General features: G+C 45.1%; 1 protein-coding gene across 1 annotated transcript in view; it reads left to right on the top strand.

Moving 5' to 3' along the window:
• Positions 1–3,387: 3,387 nt before the first annotated feature.
• LOC138292914 (complement C3-like) overlaps positions 3,388–20,227 on the top strand; it is a 2,405,892-nt gene continuing 2,389,052 nt past the window's right edge. Inside the window, exon 1 of the mRNA XM_069231788.1 lies at positions 3,388–3,497. Coding sequence (XP_069087889.1) covers positions 3,427–3,497 — 71 coding nt within the window. The 5' untranslated portion in view covers positions 3,388–3,426. The remainder of the gene's footprint in view (positions 3,498–20,227) is intronic.

Below are 20,227 nucleotides of genomic sequence, written 5' to 3' on the forward strand. Positions count from 1 at the left end.
CACTCACTTCCCTCCTCACAAGGCTCTGTGACATTTCAACCTGTTCTCCTGCATTCCGATGGCACCACTAAGTTCGAAGTTGTCTCAAGAACTGGTACATCTGGATAAATTCTCTGTATTAATGGTGGGTGCATCTCTGCTTGGACCACCAAAGTAGTCACTGCATTAGGAGTACTCTGCACTACCCCTTGTACCTGCCCATTATCTGTCTGCACTGGTCCCACTGTTCCTGTCACTTGTGCTGGAGCAGTCGGAACAGAACTAGTACTTGGACACCCTTCATGCACTGCATGTGGCAGAAGTTGATCCTTCAATATCTGTGTAATAAGATCCTCTACATCTGAGTCTTCTTCGTCTACATAAGTCTTTTTTTGTCTTCTTATCTCTTGATCTCTTTTCACTCTTGCCATCATCCTCTTTTTCATCTGACTCATCTTGCTCTGCAATAGCAGGAAACCACCTAACACCCTGTTACATTGCCATTCTCTACTTCTTCTGTTCCCAATCCCACCTTGATTCTGCCAAGGCCTTTTCTACCTTCCTTACTCTCCTCTGCAACTTCATCTCTTGCGGCTGTCTGGCAACGAGTTCCCAAACTGCTAAAGCCTCAAACTGTGCTAGTCTCAAAGTGGCTTTGTATCATATAATGTCATTCGCAACTGATCCAAAATTCTCAAATTAAACGTTCTATGCTCTGGAAATATTAAAGCTCCCTGTTTCTCTGTCAATTTGCACCACTGCTTTAACCAAAGACATGGTGCAACACCTCCCTCCTCCATCACAATAAATGGCGGAGAATTTTCCGGTGGGGTCGGCTCCCCAACTGTCGCCTTAATGTAAGAATCACCCTTCATGGCACTTCTGAACGCTTTGAAAACTTCATCTTGCTATATTTTGTGTATTCGGTTCAATAAGGAAATGACTTTTACTCCCATGATTCCTTTCACCCGCTTACTCAACCAATTGCCTCTTACAGACGGCTGCCAATCCGCTTGCGACTCTTCTTACTAACCAACTTATCCCAGCACGGCTCACTCTGACGTCACACTCACACACTGCGGCTGACAAAGTCTTCCAGCTTGTCCTCCTAACTCCAATTCATGCAAACTAATGCAAAATTATTGCGAGCACTAACCATAAACCAATAACCAAAAACAAACCTGCTCGTCCTGCTCCAAGGAAACTAACCATCAAGCTGCTACCAAAAACTGCAAGCACGCCTGGCCCTTAGTAAGAAAACTTACAAGGGGACGCGTATAGGCCGATTAACCTTTTGGAGCGCATGGAGTATCCTAGCTATGTAGTAATCGATGAACATCCATTATCAATGTAATCAGTCAACAACCACTAAGAGAATTATTAAGCATGAGACAATATATCAACATTTCATGAAAAATCACAACTCAATTATACGTTTATCAATTTTATTTCCTTATTAGTTACAATACAAAGTCATCAGGTTAGATCAAACTTTATTCAATCCACTCAGAATTAGTTCACTAATGACCACCAATAACATAATCTAGTCAGAACTTGAGCAAACATATTCTCGAATGCTTCAGCATAAGCCAACAAAGATAAATATAGCTGCAATAATAGCAGAGTTCAGCAATCAGTCCGTCAATCATTTGTCACTGTCAATGTCACCCAAAGGACCCTTACCTAACACAGATTAGCATTTAGCATGTGGGACTTCATGCAAAAACAATTTAGAAAATGTGAATTTGGAAAATATCTAGCTAAGAGAAAAACTATAAAACAGCGCAGTTGGTACCTAGAAAGAAAGGCATAAAAGTTAATCAGTCATATTGTCCTAGCTACCTATCCACGAAATGGATTAGCAAAAAAGTGAGTCTTCATCCTCAGGTCATCAATCGATCAGCAACCGTTCAGGCTCTCAAGAGCATGAGCCCAGTGACAGAATCTCTAACTGCATCTCTTTACGTCATCAATTCTCCCCTTGCATCTGAAGTTTTAGCGCCTTTTCATGACTTCTTATTAGAGTTTTTCAGTCCATCCCCCTAATTCTTAATTGGTCAGTCCATCTGCAGATATGACTCTAACCTATAATATTAATTTTACAAATCTATGAGTTCTAATATTTCTCCATCGCCAATTAGTTGATTGGTTCGCTGTACGGTGCCCTCATCATCCGGCTCATCAGGTATGGAAAATGTTGCATCTTCTTCTCCGGTCAGTGCTTCTATTGTTTGAGTCCTGGGAAAGTATATTGAGTCTGTCTTACATCAAACTTGTTACATTTCCTAGTCCCTCATCTCCTGTTCGTCTGTACATTGCTGAAAATTCTAGCTAAGCAGATTTTGTTAAGCAGCAAACAGTTCATGGTCAGTTCAATGCACCAGCAACTTCTACATTTTGCGTCTATTAGTTCGGCTCTTGCATGAGGCTTGGAACCACTAGGCCACAACTTCGGCTAAGTTAACACTACAATATAATGCAAAACATAGGTTATACATCTTAATATGACACATTACTACATTATTAATACACATTTTTATTATTCCACGCATTTTTAATAATTTTAGTACAAGTTTGAATAAGTGGCTGCCATTCCCCGTTGGCACATTTTCAAACGTGCACATTTAATTTTTCTCTACGATTAATTTATTTATGAACTTTTGTTAACCATAACATATAAACATTTATTAATACTTTTCAATTAGCATATTTGCTTCAACACTGGCAACTTATACTGTGGTGTATATAGTAAATCTGAAGTAAAAGGAGGTTACCAGATGCTCAGCGAAAACAATTTTCCTCTCCAGGATTCAACAATGACCGTCATTCGTGACATTGAGCAGAGCTATTTAGTTACTAACACATTGATAATGCCAACAGGTCTGGATTTTTTTTAATGTAGTAAATAACTTTTGTATTGATAAGGGATAAAGTACCCCTTGCCAAGCCACCGAGGAGTTCCCTGGCCATAAAGAGGAACAAGGCTGAAGGCCGGGGTCTTTATAAAGCCATGAAATCTGAGGTATGACATGGTATTGTAATATGTACGCCTTTTGAATTACTTGCATTGATACTGAAATGAACAAAAATCCCACATTGCTCTTGAATTAAACGCTGCCGTGGTCAGTTAGAGTCCACCTAAAATGGAGACAGCAGGGCAGAGTTCAGACCACATCATGTATGCTTTGCGGGAAGGTCCTGGTGGGTTGCCACATTTCCCGAGTGTGCTTCTTTTCAGTTCAGAGTTGCCTAACAATATGTGCACAGCTCTCCTCTGTGTGTTTTACAGCGACCTTTGGCTGACCTCTAGAAAAGTATCGGCCTCTCTGGCCAACCATTCCGGGCAGCCTACAAGCGGGGGCAATGACGTGAGAAAGGCACAATGTTTTGGGATTATACAAATGCGTTTTTTCCTAGTGCCCTAAATCACATTGCTCGCCTGGAATCATGAGGTGTTGTGCCCTTCTGCTCCTGCTTTGCACCTGGGCATGTCCCATACTAATCCAAGCTCGACAATTGTAAGTTATTTTTTTTTATTTTATAGCAAGTAATCGTTTTTCAAGATCGGAATATAATGTCAGGCTATTGTCACCGCTGCCAATGGCTTATTGCTTTTTGACACCATCGGTCAGTACTGGCTTTTCGACATAAAGAAGTTTAGATGGTGGGGTATTTCGATCCAGAAATTGTTTATATTTTTGTCACAAATATTTTTAACAAAATTCCATTGCTAAATTTTTGAAGTCATCTATTTTTTGTTGGGATTTCTAATTACTTCAATGAATAACAATTTAGAGTTAACTTTATTCCACTTTAAAAACGGAGTAGTCAGTAGTTGAGTAAGGTGGTGGACGAAAACCTTTTGATTTATGTCTTTTAAATCTGACAATGAAAGAGGTTCTACAGAGTAGCCATTGGGATCGGTATGATGTGCAGTCTGGGCACAGACATTGAAGTGACCTACACGTGCACGGAGGGATATCGAGGAAAACACTGGTCGGCAGAAAAATACTCATGATACACATAATGTAACTCAATGCACCACATGGACTCGTTTGAATCCCTGATTTATAATAATTGGATTTTTCAACATTGCTGCATTTTAAAACTTCTAAAAAGGATTTAACAGGAAGGCTGTTTAGGCCTGTCCTTAAAATGCCATAATAAAACTGCAAGTTCCAAATATTTACCCATTCATTTACCCTATTCACGACAACGTCTGTCATTCGTGACATTGAGCAAAGCTAGTTAGTTAGTGATGCATTGAAAAAGCCAGTTGGTCTCGATTTTGTAGTGATTACTAACTTTTGGGTTCAACATAGTATGTATATGTTAAAGACAAAGGGGCTGGTTTAGATCCTAGAGGAGAGGTTACTCAATGACAGACAGAACAGATATCCCATCTGCCATATTCCGGTCCCCATAGGCTGTAATGGGATCATTATTTGGCGGACAGGATATCCATCACATTTGTGACAGAGTAACCACAGGATATCTGTCACATTTGTGACAGAGTAACCCCCTCCGCCAGGAGCTAAATCAGGCCCAGAGATCCTTTATATGGTCATGAAACTCTTGGGTGACTTGTAATATCCTAATAATATATGGCAGGGGGACTCTATTCTGTAAATACATGATCACACCATCCCCTCCCGCAAACCACTAAGGGGGTCATTATGCCCCTGGCGGGCGGCGGTATGTTGGCGGTAACACCGCCAACAGGCTGGCGGTGTTCTGCCAGCAATTATGACCGTGGCGGAATTGCCACGGCCATACTGCCGGCCCCTCCATTATACCGCCAGGATTCCGCCTGGCGGTCATAATCCCCAGGACAGCGGTGCAAGCACCGCTGCCCTGGGGATTATGAGTCCCCGACCGCCGGCCTGTCGATGGCGGTACACACCGCCATTGAAAGGCCAGCGGTAAGGGGACTTGGGGTGCCCCTGGGGGCCCCTGCACTGCCCATGCACTTGGCATGGGCAGTGCAGGGGCCCCCAGGCATAGCCCCGTCGCGCATTTCACTGCCCGAATTTCGGGCACTGAAATGCGCGACGGGTGCTACTGCACTAGCTGCACATCAGCATTGCCGCCGGCTCTATTACGAGCCGGCTGCAATGTTGATGTGACATTTCCGCTGAGCCAGCGGACGGTAACACTGTTACCGTCCGCTGGCCCAGCAGAAAGTCATAATAGGGAGACATGAATACCGCCGGCAATGGCGGTATTCCGTCTCCCGCAGCCTCGGCGGTCTTTTGAAAAGACCACTGAGGTCGTAATGACCCCCTTAATTTCCTGGTGTGTTGCTCTCTCATATGAATGAGATAGGATGTTTGAAAACATGAAGAATAAAATTAGAGACTCCAGGGCAAATTTAAACACACCAAAAAGCAGTTATAGATTTGATGCACAGATATTAGAATCAGAGTAATACAAGTGAGGTAAAAAAAAGCTGTAGTAAATTTGTTTAAAACTGCAGAGAGATTCCAGGCCTGATTTATTTAATGGCAGAGGGGAATAATCCGTTACAAACATGATGGATATCGGGTCTGCCCTATTACCGTCCCACTATATTCTATGGAGATCATGAATCGTAACACAGCAGATGGGATATCCGTCATTTTTGTGACAGAGTATTGCATCCACCAAATAACTAAATGTGGCCCAATGTCTTTAATATAGTTACCTAAAGTGTGCCAAACATAATCATGTTGCCATTAAAGTATCCTTTCTGCTTATTAGTTTCACCTAAAAAGTGCAGAAATGTAAAATGGCAGGTTTCCCTTTTTAGGGTTGAGCGCAAAGCACTAGGTCCATGTTGTTATCTCTCCACGGACTTGTAACCACGCCCATGTCTTGTCCATCAGTTTGGTTGGTTTGTGGGCTTGCCTTTCACAATTCGCTTGATTTAATTAGTGAAAGGCATGCACTTTCTGGTGTTCAGCACTCCTCAAGAGCACCGACGAACTACTGAAAACATACGAGGATCGATGTTTTCCATATGGTTTCTGGACTACATTTTCTCTTTATTTTGCAGTGCGATCTTGCTGGGCAGTAGTTCAGCGCTTTGCATGACATCAACCCTTTTACATGGATATTTGCACTATTGCTGGTGACGTGGATAATTGCACTTTTGCTGGTTACGTGGATAATTGCACTTTTGCCGATACGTTTCACTGCGAGCGTTTCACTGCAAGCGAACTTCTGTTTTCTTTTGTGTCTGCTTTGCACTGATGGCGCCGTCAGTTAATTTTTTTGTTGCATCTTGAAACAAAAAAAATCATTACTTGTGTGCCAAAACCAGACCTTTAGGCTTTGCTACTGCTTGTTTAATTTCAAAACGCATCGATAGCCATTCTCTGCTCTCCAGTGCGTTTTGAATGGAACAAAAAAACTGATACGTCCGCATGTCACAAAGTAATGTTTGCAGAACACAGATTTTTATTGGAATACGTTTGTAAATAATGGTAATGTGTTGCTTGCATGACTCATTTACACAAACCACTTTACATATATAAATCGCTATTTCTACTAAATCAAAGTGAGTACTTTGGGCACAAGGCATGCTAGGTGCATTCACCTGTCAGGGTTCTACAGGCACACAGATGGCAGAGGTGTTGGCCTAGTGGCTAGCTAGCGGTGAGACCAGAATACCAAAGGGATACTCCCAGCTGCTGAACTTGGCAGGAATGTGTGATTCTGGGCAAATCCTTTTATTGCGCTGTCCATAGTTATACTCAGCTGTCAATCCTCCGCGCACTTTGAGACTGGCTATATTCGACCACTGGGTGCTATGTTAAAAGCTGGTTGCTTGTGCAGAAGCAGATGTAAGCCCATATTTATACTTTTTGGCCCAAACCTGTGCTAACGCAGGTTTGCGTCAAAAAGTATAGCACTAGCTAGCACCTTTCCTAGATGCCGGCCAGGCGCCATATTTATAGAATGGCACTAGCCGGTGCTAAGGCCCTGTTAGCGTCCTTGGAAAGGACGCTAACAGGACTGGGGAAGCATAGGGAGAACCGGGGCTTGTGCGCCAAATTATGGCGCTACACTGTTCAGAGGCAAACAATTACCTCTAGGCAGTGTAGCACCATTTCTGGCGCACAAGCCCCATGGACATGGCTACTGTTTTAGTAAAGACGAATGTCCGCTGGGCATGGACATTGGGGCCAGTGCCATGCAGGAGGCCCCAATTCGGGGTCCTGCAGTAGGGTTGGGCAAAAAAAAAGAAAATACTTACCCAGACTTACCTTAGGTGACCTCCTGGTTTGGGTAGGGGTGGGTGGGGGTGTCCCTGGGGCCAGGGAAGGGCACCTGTGGCCAATTTCCATGGTCTCTGACCATGGAAATATGCCTACAGGTCCTCTTACACCTGCCCAGACCCAGACTTTAAATATAATGGCGATAAGCAGTCTTAATGCCATTTTTTAAGGCCCCCATCCACCCGTGTCGGATTTTAGCATGGGGGATAAATATGGCGCAAAGGCCATATCGTCCTTTTCTGGACGGGAACTCCTACATTGTATCTCATTGACGCAAGGTAGGTTTTCCCCTCCAGGAAACGACGTAAACTCCATAACTTTGGCGCCAAACGTGTCTAGCGCCAAAGCATGAATATGGAGTTAGGTTTGCGCTGAATTAGCGTAAAAAAATCAATTACTGTAATTCAGCACAAACCGAGTATAAATATGGGCTGTAGTGTCTCTGCCGTGGCTCTCCTGTTCTTAGCTAGTGCACACGCTGTGCTTAAAAACCAACACAAAGAGGCATTGAAGGGTGTGCAGCCTGTGTGCTGTCAGGTACACGCTGTTTACAGTTGCGTTTCTGCACAGACTTGCTGTACCTTGAGCATGGCCTTGAGTTATTTGGCAGGGAGACGCACCACATCCCAGGATCTGTAGATACAAACTTAATTATTGACAGGATTCTGGCAGCAGAAGAAGCAGATTTCTTGTGGATGGAAAAATAAGATCTCTCAGTAAGTTGAGCACCTGCTGTAGAGGTTGTGCACACAAGGTTTAGGCTACAGGTGGCATCTCAACAGTGCTGAGTCGAGGTTTCATCCTCACAAAGTCGACACACTTGGTCCTATTCACGAAATAAGTAGTTATCTGGTGCAGACATCCTATTTTAAGGAATTCGCAGACATTCCCAGCGGTACACCTGGAAAGCATACAAAGGATTTAAGGCACGCCATTGGCCCCTTACTCCCCATGTATGAAAATCTACATAGCATAGATTTAAGCACTGTGGACTAGAGCCTCCTGTGCAAACAAAGAGTTGCTGCAGTAAATTTTAGATCATTTCCAAGGAGTCAAAGGGTTGGATTTGAGTTTGTGTTTGCCAATAAGCGGACATCTCTGTGGACGTTCATAAACAGCAACACACCTAACCATGCTTTGTTCCACCCACTTCCCCCCACTTGGATTTATCATTACATATGTCTCCCCACTTGCGGCAGAGAAATTTGCATTAGGAAATCCATTCTCATCTGCCACGAATCATTTTGTGTCTATGTGGAAGTATTCTCATTTATTTACAACTGAAAATTCCTATCGCGAATTGGGCCCACTGAGTGTAAAAGTTTAGGTATTGATAACACCTGTTATTCAAGTACCTAGATGCATTTCATTGTGTAGCTTGGGCAAACTGGAAGCTCAAAGTACCAAGACTCACAGAAAAAATAACCTTACAGATCACAAACAAGCATTGTAATCCCTTTGAGAAAAGTAGAGCCTTTTCATCAGTTTTGTAGCTTTTCTGAGGGCCATAAATTGTAATTGTCATGTACCTAATGCACACAATTATTTGCTCTTGATGATATCCCTAAGCTATGCCTAAACGCTCAGACACTGTTGCCTTGATGTGCGTTCCTCTGGTGATTGTCATTGAATGCAGAGAATGTGGCCTATTGGCTAGGAGTGCCGGCTGGACACATGCACAAATCAAATCTGATGTCTCTGGCTGCACGTGCTGGACACTTCGGTTTAGCAGGCTCAGTGAGCTAAACATCGGTTGATTTTCTGTGACCTAAGTACAAAGGCCTCCCTTCATTTGTTGATAATTTGAATATCAGGTAAGCTATTATACCACTTGGAATCCCATAGTATCTGTACGCACACTTCGCTCAATTGTCCTTAATACAGTCTAGTTTTCACCTCTCTACTTATCTGTAATAAAGAAATGGCATCCCTACTGTCCTGCAGTAAGTTATTTCAGTTACTAATGCCTGCAGGAAGAGTCAGCAGACACTGTCATTGGATAGCATTACAGCTGTGTTTAAAGTATGAAAGCTATAGCTATCTTTTCAGCTCTTGCTTCTGAGCTATTGTTTCCTGAAGATTTACAGCCATTAGCTAATGCAGCAACATTCATATCAATGTATTTCTGGCACTGCCAGAGTTCATTGCAAGAAAACAGTTCTCTTGCTATGCCACTACAGCTGTTTGTGAAATCGGCATGCCTTAAAATATATCTTTGGATGAATTACAAATTGCATGTTGTCTTAATAATAGTTCCAATACAGATTTCCCACTATTCAATGTATCTGCAATGATAGTATCTTTTTCATTGGGAGCAATGATTTAAAAACGGTCTCTTGGAAGTTGGGTAATGTGACCATGTATTATAAGGAATAAAATACTCTCTACAGTACATTATAAAGATACTGCAAGACTGTTTCTTTTGGGTAGGATGTATGGAATTTACAACTCAAATAGCTCTTACTCGAGCAAACACGAGACCCATTGCATTGCAAATGCTTGTTTAAACTGCGGCTTTAATTATTTCCATGTCCTGTCTTTTCCCTTGGCTGCTGTCATTAACAGCAGGCACTGTGGCGTCAAAACACAACTGTAATAAGTTATGACAGATGAAGGGCTATGTAATTTCTTTATTAAAGGTGACTCGAAATCTCACAAGACGCCTGCTGCAAGGAAGTTAGACACTGGCTTTTATACAGGGATTGTAGACTCCCATGTAGTATAAAAATCTATTATAGGTATTGTATGTGTGAGGGTGTCGTATAGAAAACAGTTCCAATGCTTATTAGTTGCTTTGGAGCTGGCAAGGATTGAAGAACCAAGGTGACTCCAGTCCTGCTCTGTGTGTCTGAGTAGGTGTAATAAGACTTCCCAGAAGTGCTGAAATGCTTTTGAAAGGACAGCACTGGTAATTTCAGCAAGGTCAATATATTTTTCATGGCAGTGTTGCTGCACTTTACATCAAGTCTAATATAATCTTAATGCTATGTATGCATGTTTATGTTTTATGTATGTAAATGCCGTTCATATAGCGCAAACCTAACCAAAAGCAGTAGAACGTTGTACATGGCCTAGGAGAAGGACACGGTCAGTGAGTGAATGGGGATGTAGCTGGTTTCTAAGAGCGAAAATGGACTGATACTACATTATGACTTATAGTGCTCTAAAGAGGTGAGTCCCTATATCCTCCCTAAATTGTAGCATTTTTGGGACAATCCTGCTGGATATAGAGATGGTTTGCCAGATCCTGGATGGAAAGATCAAGAATGTCTATTGCTTTGTTTTATGTTTTTTTGCACTTCTTAGTCTCCAGTCTGATGGTGTCCTAGCTACAGGTATTTCGAAAGCCACCAGAGGTGGTGAACTTGCCAACTAGATAGGCAGGAGTCAGTCGTGGTGGCTTTGCAGATGCTTCAGCTAGTTTTGAAGGTATTGAGGGCTGACATGGGCTGCCGGTAAAGTTCTATCAGTGTGGGGGTGATGTGGGCACATTTCATGAGGACTGTGATGTGTGCTCCTACATGTAAAATGGCCTTAATAGGGACAGTCTCTTGGTAGATTGTCAATCAGCAGTCAGGCTTAGTTTAGGAGACAGATAAATGTAAAAGCATCTAATATCACCAAAACAGCAAGTAGGTAAAAGACACAATGCAATAAAAATTCAACACCAATATATAAAAATAGAGAATATTTTTATCTTTAAAATTACACCAAATGATAAAAATCCAAGCACCAGAGATATGAATTTTTTAAAGATTAAATACAAACATGGGCATGCTAGCTGCGGCCATCTGGTCGCGGTGGACTAGGATATGGTCAAAGTTTTAGGCTGACTGCGATGGAGTGTCATTCGGATAGGTTAAGAGGTAGGACCTGGTCAAGATTTTACCTTTGCACTTAGTCACTTTTTTGGAGCTTTTCTTCTTGATGTCAACCTATCAGGTCCTTGAATCTAGAGTTCACTTTGACAACATCAGCCTGCTGTATTGCGATATCTCAGTGAGTCCTGGAGGTATTTGTCCTCAGCGCTGATGACGAGCAGCTCCAGAGCTTTCAGCAGGACAAACCAGTGCAGTCAGGAAACTCTTGGTTCAACAACAACAGCTTGACTATTGTCGGCGATGCCAGTCCTCTTCTTAAGCTATTCACTAAAACCTTCCAAAAAGTTTTCAACATTTCAAATCATCTTCTGAAAGGTTTCCTGAGGGTCAGACAGTGACAAGAAGCACCAACCAAGGGTTCAGAAGCTCTGGTTTGCCTCTTGAGGTCTGGGACTCAATCTCCCACAATGCACCTGGTAAGTCCAGGAAGCTCCAGGTGAAGCTGGTCACCTGAAGTAGTCCTTTCAGTGAATGTTGTTGGTATGCTTCTTTCAGCACTTTTCTACTTGTTGCTGCTGAGGGAGTTCACCCCTTATACTTTAAGACCAGCACAGTTCTTTCTTGTGTGGAGCCTTGTGAGTGCAGAAAGGGTAGTCCTTCTGACGGCAAGACTTCTGTGGTGCAGTCCAAGGGTTCAGCAGGGCAGTCCTTCTCTTGTTGTTCCAAGCAGTGATTTGAGGGGCTCATGAAGATCCCTCATATTTACTTCCAATTCTGGGCTGGCAAGAGGTGGGGACACCTCCACCAATGGGGTTCAAGATTCAAGCCTCTGTCATGACCACTTCCTTGGAAGTGTAGCGTAGTTTTGTCCCAGAATGCACATTTCTCCAAAAATAAAAGAATTCCTTTGAGTGCAGGTCTGGCTAACCCAACCCATCAGTGTGGCTAACATTTCCCTACACTCCCACTTCCAGATCTTCTCCTACTGTAATTAAGGGGGGCTCCTATCTGGCTGGGCTCAAGAAAGTGTGGGCCTGGAAGCGGCTATTCCCGCTATTGAGATGCCCCATGAACTGACGCAACCCCCCCTGTACGCCCCTGGGTTCCATCACACCGGTGACCTTCCTCCCGCTGCTGCCAGCTGCCTGTGACCTGCGACGTGAGTCCCTATCTTGCACCACTGGCCTGTGCCCTACCCGATCTCTCCTGAATCTGCGGTGGCTGGTGCAACGCTGCCACATGGAAGATGAGTGGTGTACTAACTGCCTTGAGTTGCTTGGATCGTTCTTGAAGAGCCCCCATTGGCCCGTGACTCCTGATGCCACTTCCCCATGTCTGTCAGTGCAACCAGGGGTGTGCGGGCAGTTCCGCTCCGCTGGCGGATCTAACAGAGTTTTTGGAATTCTATGCAGACCCACACTGAAGCGTAGATGGACATCCACCCAATCCGAGCTGATTTGCAGCAGCTTGAGCTACTGTGCCACACAGGGCAGACTGGCAACAATCTCCTCACTTATGGCCCTCCATGTAAGGTGCTGACTGGGTGTGCAGTGGTGGCACCTGCCGACCTGATCTGGGGCCCTCACCCATGACAAAAGCGCTGTCTGGGGACTAAAGGCTGTTCAGAGAGGTGGTAAGGATCCATTTACCTCAGCGGATCTGAGGCATTAGCTGGCAGTTCCAAGGTAAAGGGGGCCTGTGGCTGCCATAGGTACTCCTGCTTGGCCCTGTTAGTGCGATGCCTGAACCTGTGATAATTGGTGGGGTGCACGGCCCTCTGGAGTGGCACTGACACTGTGGAACTGATCAACCTTCTAAGGTATGCGGAAATGTTCAACCTCAGGGGACATTGTCATTGATCACTATTGAAGGGTCTTTAATATAAACTTGAGCATACCTTTTTACTTGTACTTGGGTCACTTATGATCGCCACAGCCACACTGATGACATGATCTGGCAAATACTTACCAATGATGTAGCTCCACCCCAGTTCTGTTTGAGATCTGGCGTGCTGTTGCTCAATGGCACCCCTATCTGCTTGCCCTGCATCACACACCTGCAAACCTACTTCCTCTCCCAATAGACACCCCTCCACTACTAACTGCACAGAGTAACTTCTCAGCATCCTCTCCAGGCCTATAAACCCCAACTTGGAGGACAAATGGCAAGGTGTCTCTCAAAACTTTCAGACCTGAACTGAGGCTCAGCAATCCTATCAAGTAAGTTTCTCCATGTCGGATTGTAACATTTCTCTCTACTGCTTGGCTGCTAGTGCTGCTACGTGGCTGTGGCAAACAGGCTGAGCTCCTGAGACAAGTGGCACCAATATGCGACCCTCCTGGCAGGATGGGTAAAGACAACTCCCCCGATCGATGACCTCCCAAACTCGAATGGAGCAATATACCACAGGTAGTACAACTGGTCACACTGGAGCTAGCGGTGCTGGTAAAAAGACTCCACCTGCTGGGGTCTTGACACAATTCTCCAAGCCACCCAGTCCTCCCAAGGTGCAGTAGAAGCCAAGATTGGTGAGGTGTGAGTAGATGTTGCCCTTTTTCATCAGGACCTCTGCAATGCTAAGGCCAGGATCACTAAAGCCGAATATAGGCTGTCCACGGTGAAGGATGCTGTCACAACTCTTAAATCCCAAGTAGCGTGTCTCCTCATGCGTACAGCATAACTGCATAACTGCATCACTGCGCTGAGGATGCTAAAAACTGCTCTCCCCGCAGCAACGTCCATGTGATTGGCATTCCTGAAGGTATCAAACTACAGCAAATGGTAGACTTCTTTGAGACTTGGATCAATACCCGTATGCCTCCAGGGCAACTGTCATCTTGGTTTGCTACTGATCGGGCCACCGGGATCTGACCCTCAGACTGCCCCCAGGTGCATCTCCTAGACTGATGATAGCTCCCATCCTTAACTTCAGGTATAGAGATGCCATCCTTTGAGAGGCCCATACCCATCCAGAGCTCTACTGTGGAAAGTCCTTCTCCGCCCTGACTTTCACCTGTGATGTTCAGCAACAATGCCACTCCTTTATAAAAGTCAAGCAGAAACTCAGAGCGATGGAACTACAATTCCGCCTACTCTTTCCTGCCAGACACAGTCATCCATGCCAACAAAACCTATTTCTTTGACACTCCCTAATCTGTCTGACAGTGGCTCACAAAGGAACATCCGCTCAATGAACATGTGAATAGGCCTAGCCTGACTGAAACAGACAGGGTGCTACCAAGACCCAAACGCCAGTGACAACAAACTCATCATCACCAAATTCGTCTCACCATCTCACTGAGTTCGGAGCCAGTCTCCTCCGGTACAATGCACCAATTGGGTCGCTAAAGCTAGCGGCCACCAGTCGGATTAAGAAGCCCTCCCCGGATGAGATGCCACTTATTCCTGTCGATGACTACAGCAACACAGACCTTTCACGGAGCCCCACATTCTGACTCTCCAACTCTTAGTTGTCTTTGGGCACGGAGATATACACACCTGAACCTTACTAACCATGCTTTGATGGCTGTTAATTATCCTTCACAAAGGAGTTGTCCACCACTCCCTTTCAGTTTTGTGTTTGTTTTACCATTTCAACTTTCATTACAGGGCGACAGATGATTCTTGGGTGGAAGCAAGGGGTGGGGAGGGAATTGGGGGATGGGATTCCATACGATTTTAAAGTTCTTTGTGTTGTTAATTTGTTTGAATGTTCCTTTTTCTGATTTTCTGATTTCTGATTTTCTTCGCACACATGCACACTCCTTTACAACAGCTCAGGCAGCATGACCTCTACCTTGCTCGTTAGCATGCGCCATCGACCCACAGTCTGACTCCTGGATAACGATCTCTTAGACAGGGTGAAGCTCTCTGCAGTTCTTACCTTTGCTCGCCCGCATCTTCCCGAGTTTCCCCTACTCCAAGACACTCATCTCCTGAGTAATCATTACCCATTCTTAAAGCACAAAGGCTACAACAGAGTCTTTCAGACGGGTTACACCCGGGGATCTAGAGGGGTAGCAATACTGCTGCATCACTCCTTCCCCATGACCGTCTCACGTGAGATTAGAGACCCACTCAGCCAATACCTTGCCCTCACCAGAACACTCAAAGTACGTACCTTTAACTTAGTGAGTGTGTACGTCCCTCAAATGGCCTTCTGCTCCATTTGATGCAATCTCTCCAAGATTCTGCTAGACCTCGCACAGGGCACAACCTTGAAAGGAGGCGACTTCAAACCACCCCCCTCCCGAAACTGACACTTCTGAGCTCCCTCTCTGCATCTCGATGCACAGGGGCTCGTCATCTTTCTTATTGGATTGACTCCCTGGGTCAGTGTGATGTACGGAGGACCACACACAAGTAGTGCTTTCAATTCACTCACACCTCGGTGGCACATCACACCCACTCCTGCATCAAGCTCATCCTTATCCCCGCTCCTGATTGTGGTGCAGATACTCATTTTGAGATTCTCCCTAGAGGAATATCTGATCATGCTCCTCTTATCCTTCGCCTCGGTCCCCCTAGAATGGGCAGGCAGCCCATGTGGTGCCTTAATGCATGGTACCTGCAGGACAAATCTTGCCAGTCAGGCCCTTCACACCGAGCTTCAGGCCTACTTTTGCACCAATGAAGGCTCGGTTTCTTCCGCGTGCACCCTTTGCGCTGCCGTCAAGGTGACCATGCAGGGATTGGCTAGGGTATACATCTGAGCCAGTGAGCGATCCTGCTCACTCTAGATCACCCAATTGGAGGCCTGGGCCATCTGCCTTGAAAGCACTTGCACGCTTGATCCAAATAGTGCAGTTTCCTGTCGACTGTCTCTCTTGCGAGACAAAATTCATCTCCAATCCAGGAAAGCTGCTAAACACCTATGGCGTGCGACAACAGCCAAGGTCTATGGATGGGGAGAAAAAAAATGGGATAATGTTGTTCTGGCTGGCCTCCCATCAACAGATGTTCTGAATTGGGTTTAAAATCATAGATGATGGAGGCACTATGTTGCGTACACTCTCGGAGGTGACAAAGGCCTTCACCCACTACTATCAAAGACTATACACTGCCTCCCCTAAAGTGGATTCAAGCTAATCCACCCCCTTCCTTCACAATATATCTCTCCTTTGGTGGAGGTTCAGATGCTACATGAACCTTTCACAGCCGCACCAATAGATACAGCTTTGTCTGCAGCGGCCTTAGGGAAAACTCCTGGCTCTGAGGGCTTTCCTGCAGAATATTGCACAGCTTTGCGAGACGTTGTGACCCCTCAGCTTCTGGCCATTTATAACAAAGTTGGTCAGATAGGTGCCTTTCCACCAGAAGTGGACACGGTCACAATTGTCGTAATTGTAAAGACAAAGCCTCTTTCCACTTCTTGTGCAGCCTACCAGCCACTTTACCTTATCAATGGGAAAGCAAGATTTTTGCTACACTATTAGCACCCGCCTTAAATGAGTTCTCCGGACATTGATACACCCAGATCAATGTGGTTTTATTTTGACCCACAGCATGAGACATGGCATCCGATGTCTCCTTGTGGCTCTGGCCCACGTCATCTTCTGCCTCCTGACAGCCTTGCTTTTCATAGATTTTGAGACAACATTTGTTATGGTGGACTGGTGGTAACTAAAGTTGGTGTTGCGGCGGGCAGGGGTTGATACCCGTTTTCAGGGCCTGGTCCAGGCTCTTTACTCTAATCCCACGGCACGAGTCCAGATCAACAGTAACCCCTCTGACGCCTTCCCCATAAAGCGGGGTGCTCAACAGAACTGCCCCCATTCACTCATCCTATTTGCTTTAGCAATCGAACTGCTAGCATACCTTGTTCACCATGATGCTCAATTGCGCAGCTGGAGAGAGGAATACGAAGACCGCATAGCCTTATGCAAAGACAGCATTCTTCTATACTTGGCTGACCCCACAAATAGTGGTCCTTGTTGTCTCCACATCCTCTGATGCTTTGAAGAAGCGTCTGGCCTCCTTCTGAACCCCCCAAATCAGTATTAGTACCCATGTTACTGTCTCAGGACTGCTTTAACTGGCAAGACATCATACCCATCCACCAACTCTGCTTTAAATACCTGGGGTATTTGTGTGGCATTTCACCCCGAGCTAACTTAGGCCCATATTTATTCTTTTTTAGTGCTGCATTTGCACCGCTTTTTGATGCAAAAGTGGCGCAAACGTACAAAATACAATTGTATTTTGTAAGTTTGTGCCGCTTTTGTGTCAAAAAATGACGCAAACGCAGAGCTAAAAAAGTATAAATATGGGCCTTGGTCCCTAAAACTCATGCCCTTGACACAGAAATCAAATATCGACCTCCCTCAAAGGCATTCCTTTCCTTTGAACGTTATGGGCTGCATTGCTTTATAAAAAATGATGATCACATGTCTTCCAAAACATTCCACTTCTCCTACCACATTCATGGTTCCGGACCTTAGGCAGGATGGCAATATAATTTCTGTGGCATGGGTCCAGACCTTGCCTTGCTGCCACCATTGCCATCGTTCCAAGTATGATGGGGGCCTGGGAATGACCAATTTAGATCTTTATTACTTGGCCTCCCACCTTCTAGTAATCCATGACTGGTTCAACAGCGGCTGGTCAAACCCTGCCTATCAGCTGGAACTCTCTCAGGTGACCTTTCCCCGAATACTTGCCACGTTATATGGTTCCTCAATTCCTCAAAACACTGCTTCGGTGACCAAAACAGTTCTTCTGACTTGGGAAGCTGCCCTATGTCACACCCGATGGGCCAATACTCACCCAACAAACACCTCTTTGGCACGGCACCTGGCTACAGGAAGTGGCGACACTATGGGGCTTTGAGAAATCGGATCTTATTGGTCTCTCCCCCTGGGCGATGTTTGCTCAGGAACACACATGCGATCCTTCCAGGAGCTCCAAACCACCTATGTGCTTGTGAAGATGCAATTTTACAAATACCTCCCATTGAGACATGCCCTTTAGTCACATACTTTCTGTACAGACCCTTACCCGGAATTCAGTCCCCTTGGAGCCAAACTCCTCATGGGGGCGCTAGGCGAGTGAGGTATATCCAAAATGTACAGAACACTGATTATCAATGCCCCTGGCACCTTGGACTACATTAGAACCTGCTGGGAGCACTGGTCGGGTACTTTTGAGACCAACAATTCGAGGGATGCCTTAATGGTGCCTAGGAATATCCCCATCTCCTACTGATTGCACATTATACAAATATACTATCTCTATGGCACCTATCTCTCACCAACCATATTGCACCATCCGGGGCTCCTACCTGCCCCTGCCTGCCCCTGTTGTGGTGATACCCCAGCTGATTTTTACCACATAATTTGGCTGTGTCCTCAGATTCAGAGGTTTTGGTCCGCAGTGGTGGGTGAACTCACTGAGGTGTTGGGGTGGGAGGTCTCACTATCCCCTCTGGTTATTCTCCTGTGGGTCCTAGATAATTCTGGAGGTACAAGGGTTGATGGAACCTATCTGGGTACGGCTCTAATGGTTGTCAATGCAACATTGCAACACACTGGAAGGCTTCCACTCCTCCCACTCTTTCCCAATGGCGCTTAGGGGTGGATTAGTGTGCACAACAAGAGAGACTGGTTTTATGAGGCCTGCAGACCCAATCGAGTATGAGGGAAATGGCTTGAACAAATACCTTAAGGTCTCTGCTAGAGCCAAAGAAAGCATTGTTGTAGTATTATACTATGCTGTTTGGAAATCTGTGGTGTGCTCAATCGATCATGCTGTACAGTTTCTTTGAAGTGCTGCCTTGCTGTACTGTTGACCTCTTGTATGAAAACTTAATACAATTTGTTTATCAAAAAAAAAAAAAGAATATCTTTATCCTTAAAATGACACCAAAATGACAACAATCCAATAAAGGGGAACAATTATATGAATTTTTAAAGATTACAATAAATTTTTTTACGTAATCTATAAAGCGACAACCGCAGCTATCTGATCATGCTCGACTGGGGCAAAGTAAAACTTTTAGACCAACCACAATGGAGTGCGGATAGATCAAGTGGTAGGTCCGGGTCAAGATTTTACCTTACCACTTTTTTTAGCTTTTCTTCTTGACGTTGGATGATCTGGACCTTAAAGATCAGAGTTCACTTTAACGATGTCAGCCTGCTGCAGCATGATGCCTCAGTGACTTCTGGAGGCCTTTGTCCTTGGTACAGATGGCAAGGAGCTCCAAAGTTTTCAGCAGAACAAACCAGTGCAGTCAGGCTGACTTGCGGTTTGATGGCGGCAGCTTGACTCTCGTCATCTATGCAGGTCTTCTTCTGGAGATTTTTGCCAAAATTTTGCATAAAGTTCCCAAATTTTCATACCTTCTAAAAGGTTTTCTGAGGGTCAGAAAGAGTCCAGCAGCACCAGACAAGGGTTCAGAAGCTCTGGTTCTCCTCTTGGTTGTGGAACTCAATCTCCAACATTGCTCCAGGTCAGTCCAGGAAAATCTAGGTGAATATTCTCAGCTGGAGTAGTCCTTTCAGTGGATGTTGCAGGTGGCTTCTTCAAGCACTTTTCTACCTGTTGCTGTTCAGGGTGTCCACTTCTTATCCTTTAAGACTGCCACAGTCCTTTCTTGCATAGAGCCTTGTGAGTGCAACAAGTATAGTCCTTCTGAGTGCAAGCCTTCTGTAGTGCAGCCCAAGGGTCCAGTAAGACAGTCTTTCTCTTGTTATTTAAGGCAGTGATTTGAGGGGCTCCAGCAGATCTCCCATATTTATTCCCAATTCTGGGCTGGCAGGATGGGACACCTCCACAAATGGGGTTCAAGTTGCCACCCTCTGGGAAGTGTGCCACATTTTTTGTCCCATAATGCACAGGTCTCCAAAAATCAAAACAGAGAAGCTTTCTCCTTGGAGTGTAAGTCTGGCTATCCCAACGCACAGGTGTGGCTAACTTTTCTCTACACCCCCCTTCTAGATCTTCTCCTAATGTAATTAGGAGCACAACCATCTGGCAGGAGATGAAGGAAGTGCAGGCTGACCTGGGTCCTGTGACATCTGTGCTTCCACCTTTGAAGTCCAGATTATCTCCCCAGCCCCTCTCCCTGTCCTGGCTTCTCCAGGAACCAGATCTCCTCCCGCCAAGTGACTGTACTGTTTCAGCCACAGGCCTCTTCACACCTACTTATGGAGCAGCTTGGCTAAGGCT

This window comes from Pleurodeles waltl, chromosome 4_2, assembly GCF_031143425.1.
Source record: "Pleurodeles waltl isolate 20211129_DDA chromosome 4_2, aPleWal1.hap1.20221129, whole genome shotgun sequence".
NCBI classification, from domain to species: Eukaryota; Metazoa; Chordata; class Amphibia; order Caudata; family Salamandridae; genus Pleurodeles; species Pleurodeles waltl.